This window comes from Pongo pygmaeus, chromosome 9 (assembly GCF_028885625.2).
Source record: "Pongo pygmaeus isolate AG05252 chromosome 9, NHGRI_mPonPyg2-v2.0_pri, whole genome shotgun sequence".
Lineage (NCBI taxonomy): Eukaryota > Metazoa > Chordata > Mammalia > Primates > Hominidae > Pongo > Pongo pygmaeus.
Window position 1 is genome coordinate 125631818 of NC_072382.2, and position 7817 is coordinate 125639634.

The 7817-nt window shown below is 37.7% G+C and overlaps 1 protein-coding gene across 1 annotated transcript in view; it reads right to left on the reverse strand.

Moving 5' to 3' along the window:
- Nucleotides 1-7514, reverse strand: part of LOC129008756 (olfactory receptor 6M1-like) — a 29794-nt gene extending 22280 nt beyond the window's left edge. Inside the window, 1 exon segment of the mRNA XM_063671665.1 lies at nt 7232-7514. Coding sequence (XP_063527735.1) covers nt 7232-7514 — 283 coding nt within the window.
- Nucleotides 7515-7817: the final 303 nt, after the last annotated feature.

Consider the following 7817-nt stretch of genomic DNA (forward strand, 5'->3'; position numbering starts at 1 on the left):
TCACTATCATGAGAACAGTATGGAGGAAACTGTCCCCATGATTCAGTTATCTCCATCTGGCCCCACCCTTGACTCATGGGGATTATTACAATTCAAGATGAGATTTGGGTGGGGACGCAGAGCCAAATCATATAATTGGTATTAATTATTCTGTAAGTATTTAGTAGAATTCATCCATGAAGGCATCTGATCGTGGGCCCTTTTTTTGGGGGGGTGTGTTTTTTTTGTTGGGAGGTTTTTGATTACTGATTTAATCATTTTTGTTCTTACCTTATCATTCTAAGTCCTCTCAATGCTTTGGGGGAAGTGAGGGAAACAGGTATCTCGGGAAGCTTCCCTAACTGCTGGGCACATTGGATGCATGCTTCACTCCCTCTTGGTCCTGAGGGAGGAATCACATGATGAGGAGCTCTCTCAGGGCATTGAGCTGTGCTAGTTTGGGGTCAGGGACTGTTGTGGATAAAGTGAAACTGCTCTTCTTACCTGTTTCAATGCAGCTGTTTTTGGTTATTTGTTCGTCTAGAGTGCAGCAATTTCTTAACTGAGTTCTGGGATCTCATGAAAGTATTTTGTCCCATATGTGAATGTTAATCAGTGTTTCCATGGGGAGATGAGGGCTGGTACTTCCTAATTTACCTTCTTGCTCATGTCACTTTCAGTTTCTCTTTTGATGTTCTACTTTGCACATGGCCCCAAAGTATATCAAGTTGTGGTGCTTCATAAATATTCACAAATAATACATTCTTTCAAAAGTTGTCAGAATCATCACTTTTGAAAGTGGTGGGACCTTGGATCTCATGATAATCATCCTTTGTTGATGGGTTAGTCTATGACTTTTGTACGAATAATTTTAATTCTGCCCCAAAGCTGTGGCTTATTTATGTTGGTTATGGGATCTAGACTCCCAGATTAAATACTGCATTATTTTGTTGCTGTTACCACTTGGGAACTTCATTACTAACTTGCTGCCAGTGGAGATAATTCAAAACCAGTAAAAGTTGCAATCAGTTCACTTTGGCTCAGTACATTTCCCTCAGGATTAATTTCCAAACTTTGAACTTAAAGAAAAAAAAAAAAAAAAACAGTCCCTTAGGACATTTACTTACAACTAGAAGACAAAAAAATGAGTTTTTAAAAAGCAGGAAGTTTTAGATATTTATTTCTACTCACAAAATGGACACTACATTAAAGAACATGAACCTTGAGAGTTTAAAACAGATAGAATAAGAGAATATCCTATTTAACCAAATATGAGAGTCCCTTGTTAGTTTCCTGTGCATTAGTGGTAAAATAAATTTGACCTCTTCATAACAAAATTCTCATTTAATTAAAAAAATTTAAGTGTATGCATTCTGGGTACTGAAAATGTAGGAAATGTAGAAAAGTAGAGTGATGGAAAAATGCCAGCCATTGTATTACTCAAATTAATCTATGTTAACTATTTGGAGTATTTCATTTCAGCCTATGAGAAATTTTGAAGTGCAATTTAATTATGAATGAATGAAGAGGTTTTGAAAATTCCTTTTCTAAGTATTTAGTTACATATTTACCTATAGGCCTATAGGCCTTTTGTTGTATCCAAGTGAAAGCACCTTCCTCTTTGCGCTTGAACGTAACTTCACCTCCAATCCAGACCACCACTGTACAAACTGATTGGGATATGGGTCTATTCAAAGCAAATAAGACCATGCTAGACATTTTTAAGTGTGTGACTGAAATCAGATACTGAAGCTTGAATCTTATCTTTATTGGGATTTTAACATGATGTGCATGAATAGGAAAAAAAAACACTTACATAGGTAATTTGGGCTTTGCATTTTAGTCTATAGGACAGAAACTTGTGTTTAAAGAACTGTTCTCCCACAGACTTGGGGTAGTCTTCTGACAGTCAGCTCTCTCTTAAACCAGTGATGAGAATGGTGAGTAATGAGGAACAAACATAAAAGAAGACACTTAAAACGTCATATGGTCACTGATTTTGTAAATAACAAGGCTTTAGGTAATGTAATATCTTCCAACTGTCACAAAATGTCATGAAAAAATCTAATAAATGAAGACTGTTGTACTACATCGTATCCATAAAAGAACTCAAATTGATCTCTTTGGGTGTTTGGTGGGGACCTTGGAGCATAAGGAAATAGCATTCCAAGGAAAATTATAAATCAAAATAAAATTTGAGTAAGAAATAATCAAAATAAGATTTGTCCAATTACAAAGTGTTACACAGACAGAATTATCTGCAATTCTTTATCAGAGGACTATTCTCTTTTCTACCTGGGTTACAGGTATTAGTATAATTGAGGCTCTCATAGGCTTCTGGCACCAAATGCAGAAAAAGATATCTGCTGTGTTCACTTAGGGGTAGGTGTTTTCATGAACAAGACCTCAGTAGAGTTCTTTAACCTAGGGATTTAGCAACGTAAGTATTATTTATAACTAAGAAGATAAAAACAGTGTTGTGAGTAACCAAAACACAACTTTACATACACTTTAGTCATACAAAGACATAATTAATATAATCTGAATTATACGATGTGGTTTTATTTAATCACTGATTCATTCTCATTAGGGATTGTCAAACTCACCAGGTGATGCAGAGCCAGAGGTAGACTCTCAGTTCTTTTCATGGTACTATTTTTACACCGTTCTGTATTTTCAAACACTTTTTCTTACTTTTGGGGTTCTCTAGATTCAGAGGCTTTAAGGTTTGTTTGCCTTTTATCAGAGCCTTATGTTTCTCTACATGTCAGTGTTCTTATGCCAAAGACTACCAGCAACATACCTATAGTTAAACAAGTAGGGTTTAATTAATCATCACCATGAGAAGAGCCCACACCATGGGGAACCATAGAATATTTAAATAAGAGGGTGTACCAGCTACAGGATTTGGGCTCTGGTACTTTCGGGAAGTATCTAAAAAAGTAGGGGCTTGCTCTGGATTAAGCATTGTTAGAAAAATGGGGCAATTCTATTATTGAGTATATCAAAATACCTTATCTATAGTTAGGGCAGACAGAGTGAGATAAATGTATAATTGGTAAAGAGACAGCAGTCATTCATTTGGCGAGAAAAGGTGATGTTTGATATTTTGTGCCACATGACGATCTTGTCTGAAATGGATGTTTGGTGAGCTTGTTAATGTGCAATGAGAGAAAAACGTAGCTGTGATCATCAGATCAGTTTATACTAATATTAGGGCCTATCTTTGAACCTTAGAGCAGTTCTGGGTGTTAGGGGCTACTTTTTTCTTATACATTATCATAATTCTTTTTACAGTGGCAAAGTGATGTTTCCTTCTTTATATTGAATCCTGTTTCAGTTGTTAAGGTTATGCTTAGTTGTTGAACATCTCACCCCTCTTTGACGCAAACCAAGCTCTCTGATTCTCTAGGATACTTAGCAACAGTATCAACATCCATGGTGACATTCCTATTTCTAACCTTGCTTCTTAACAGCCTTCTGCATCCTACCCTTTCCTAGTTACACTGCATCATTGCCCTTTCTAACTAATAAAGCCTAAACAGAGCATAAAAATTTGAAGAAAAGAGCTATATACATAGTTACAGGAAACAATAATAGACTTAAAAGGTGATCCTGCTTTCCAAATATAGTCTTTAAAGTCATACTATGTCGATAAATTAATCACATTTCTATTTGTGATCACAGTGTATAGAAACTACATTTAGAGATGGCTCACATTGATCAAAATAGAAATTAATTTACAATAACAAAGATAGTGCTAGACAGCTACACAACTTTTGCTTTTGCCAGAATATTTCCTCCAAATAGAAAAAGTATATGGGAAAACAAATTAGGTACATAGGTATTTGGTGAAGCTTGAGTCAGAACAAAGGACATTAGGAACCAAATAAAATGTTTAATGGAACTAGGTAAAGATAAAGCTAATCTGAGGCTCCCAATGCCACAGCAGGTGTATACCTGACTTGTGTGCAGGATAGACCTTTTCCCTAGAAACAGCATAGGATGGTATAGTCTTTTCATTAATCAATCTTTTAAACTTGTCTCTTTGCCATATTGGCTAGGAGAATTAAGTATTTTGCCTCAACATAGTCAAGATTATTTAAAAGGAAGCATTTCAGGCTAGTGAAAGCTCATTATTTTTCACTCTTCCAATGTCTACATGTGATGACATGTTGTTACTTTATATGAATGATCTCATTTAAGAGCCACAAGTGTCATGTAAGATAAACAGCAGAAATTCCTGCCATCATTTTAGAGATGAGCAAGCAAAAGCTTAGAGATATAATATAACTAATCTAACTCTATGGACATTTAGTGGCTAAACAAATATTAGACATTAGCTCTTATAACTCAGGGTCTGGAGTTTTTCTGCCATTCCATATTACTACATGAAGAATATTTCAAAGACAATGAGGACATAGAATCTTTACTTTTTTTTCCCTGGCTTTCATATCAAGGTTATAATACTTCACTGTTAGTGATGTGTGATGCTTATTCATTCTGCATGCATAATCTGAGGCTCAGCCTCACTTCCGTGCCACTGTTCACATGAACAAGGTGCCATACAGAGGCAGCATAGCTTAGATGTCCTGAAGTTGCTTAGTGTCATGTTCCTTTGGAATGTGGTGACACTATTGTGCAAATTGACTCCCTTCATACTTTCTTTACCTTTTCATTTCTCAAGCTATAAATGCAGGGATTCAGAAAAGAAGTCACTACTATAGTGAGGACAGCTGTCACTTTGTCAAAATCCAGCTAATACCTCTGGTTAGGCCTCACATACGTGGAGATGGAGTTTCAGCAGGTAATAAAGATGATGGTGATGTGTGAAGCACAGGTGGAAAAGGCCTCCTGACATCCTTGGGCTGAGGGGATGCGCAGGAGGGAGAAATGATGTAGGCATAGGATGTGGCGTTGAGCACCAGCAAGTTCAGGACCATAAGAGATGATAAAAGGAAGCTTATCATCTCAATGAAATGAGTATCAATACAGGCCACCTGCAGTAAAGGGGCAATGTCACAGAAGAAGGGACTAATTTTTTCAGTACAGTCTGGCAACCTGGACACCACAATAGTCAGGCACAACACAGCCAGGAAGATTCCCATCCAGCATCCCAGAGCCAGCAGGAGGCAGGCCCTGCTGTTTGCAATGATGGTGCAGCATGGGGGTCACAGGTTGCCATGCAGTGGTTGAAGGATATCACTGCCAAGGGGATAAACTCCACTGTCCCCAGAAAGAAGTAGAAATATATTTGGGTGATGCAGCCAGAGAAGGATATGACTTTCTTCTAAGGAACAAGTCCACTGGGGTTTGGAGACAATTATCTGTCCACATTAAGAAAATGACGAAAAGGTTTCCTGTTATGGTGAGCATATGAACCAGCCAGAGAATGACACATAGCCAAATCTGAAGCTCCTGGACAGCAGGAAGGGAGACCGGGTGAATTCAGTTACTATTGTCTGGTTTCGTATGGCCCTTTCCACTGGAGGGGCAAAAAAACAAACAAAGGAAATTAGAACAGTTTAAGATACCCTTCAAATTTTCTATGATCTTGCTAAATCTAGAATAGGGAGGACATTCCAGAGGAGAAGGGTCCTAATCCTGTCTGTGACTGTGGCCTGGGGCAAACCAAATGATCTCATTTGGTCTCAGTTCTCATCTATATGATTAACAGGTTGGATTAAAAAAAATTACACAACTCTATGGTTCCTTTAAACTCTTACTTTTTGATTTCTGTTAAACATATATTTCTTCTCTATTTCCTTCTTAGATACGAAACCATCCAAGCTAACTGAAGTATATAATAAACTGAAAATTCCCCAAGTTATTTCAATCATATTTTAACCCTTCATTGGCTATCCTAGCATATAACATCACATCATACTTTGTGGAGGGAAGAGAAGCAATCAAACAAATTCTATTACCATTTTTATTTAGTCCATTTTGCCTCGCTGTGAAGGAATACCTGCAGCTGGGTAACTTATAAGGCAAAGAGGTTTATTTGGCTCACCATTCTGCAGACTGTACAAGTCATGGCTCCAGCATCTAGTTGGCTTCTGGGGAAGCCTCAGGAAGCTTCCAGTCATGGCAGAAGGCAAAGGGGGAGCAGAAGTGTCACATGGAGACAGAGGGAACAAAAGGGAGAGGAGGAGGCGCTAGTATTTTTAAAACAACCAGTTCTTGTGTGAACTAATAGATTTGGAGGGGGAACATCCAAACTATATGAACATTCCTGTATCAGGACTGACTGACGTATCATAATCTGAAGGCTTCTCTTAATCTACAACAAATATTAGGCCACACTGAGACCTTGTTGGCTACATCAAGGAAAAAAACTTTTATAAAAGAACAAAAGTTGACAATTAGAAAAGCTTAAGAAGATTTAGAAATAATACACAAAACATGTAGAAGAAAGCTGATAAAGATTAAAGCAGAAATCAATAAAATGAAAAACAAAAAAAATCCAATCTGATTAATAAAGCCAAAATTAATTATCTGAAAAGACTAAATCCTGGTGAGATTCATTAACAGACAAGGAAGAAGAAAGAGAAGGTAAAATGATATTATATCAAGAATGAATACAGAAAATAAGGCAAACATTAAAGAGTTAATGAGACTATGTCACTAACTATAGGCTGTATCATTTGAAAACTGACAAGAAATAGACTTGTTCTTAACACAACTAACTGAGGAAAAAATAAAAAGACCTTAGTAGTCTTAAAACTCTTATAGGAATTGAATAAGTAATTAAAATCTTCTTACAAAGAAGGTCCACATAATTTTTCAGGTGACCTCTATGGGACTTTCATGGAACAACTAGTTGCAATGTGATGAAAACTCAGAAAATTTTAAGAAACGGGAGATACTTTGCAATTCATTCTATGAAGCCAATAATAACATTAAGATTATAATCAGATAAATATGGAAAGGAAAATTACAGGCCTATTTTATTCATGTATACATGCAAATATCCTACATAAAGAATAAACAAATTGGAGCTTTAGACAGCAGAACACATGCAGCTTTAATGCACCCCCTCAAATTTCCACAGGGCCATGCTCCACATGGCCATACCTTTAATAGGCCAGGTTTCCATTGCCTTCTTGCATGAGAGTATGGCCGGGCCATTGGTCACTGCCCATGGGTCAGTAAAAACCCAAACCACTGGGGCTTCTATTATTGTTCAATTCTTTCATCTCTGTTGAGAAAACAGCAAGCAATTCAGCCCACCAAGCTGATTTGTTTTTACCTTCTTTGGTCAGAGTAGCAGACTTCCAAACAGGATGATGTCCGTTCACCTTGGAACTGTCATCTGCAATCTCAGCAGCTCTTGTTCTGTCAGATTCCTTGCCCCATAGCTGAACAAAGGCCCTGAACATAGGTGGCAATGGAGACTGATGCTGGTAGTCCTGAGGGGCTACAAATAGGTCTTGGCAGGAATAGACACTGACTCTGGAGTGGGTTTTGCTTTCCCAGTGAAAGATGCAGATGCTCAGAATGCCGTAAAGAAACCAGAACGGGAGATATTGCATGGATTTGGATGGCTGACTGTCATTCCTTCACACCAGGGAACATACCATGCAATCCATACTATCCAGCAATGGGCTGAAAGATACCCTCCTTAGACTTAGACTGATAGTTTAATAGAGAAGCATAAGGAGCAACTAAAACATTGGTTATCTAAAACAGGGGAGGATGAAAGCATGAAGGGCTGGCTTTCACACCTTCATGAGTGTGTGTTCACACTCAATAAGAGCGCAGCTAAAGGAGTGTCCCCATTAGATTTTTCTGTTTTTCTTGTTGATCTGGGGAAGTGGCAGTGGGGAGGATGCTGA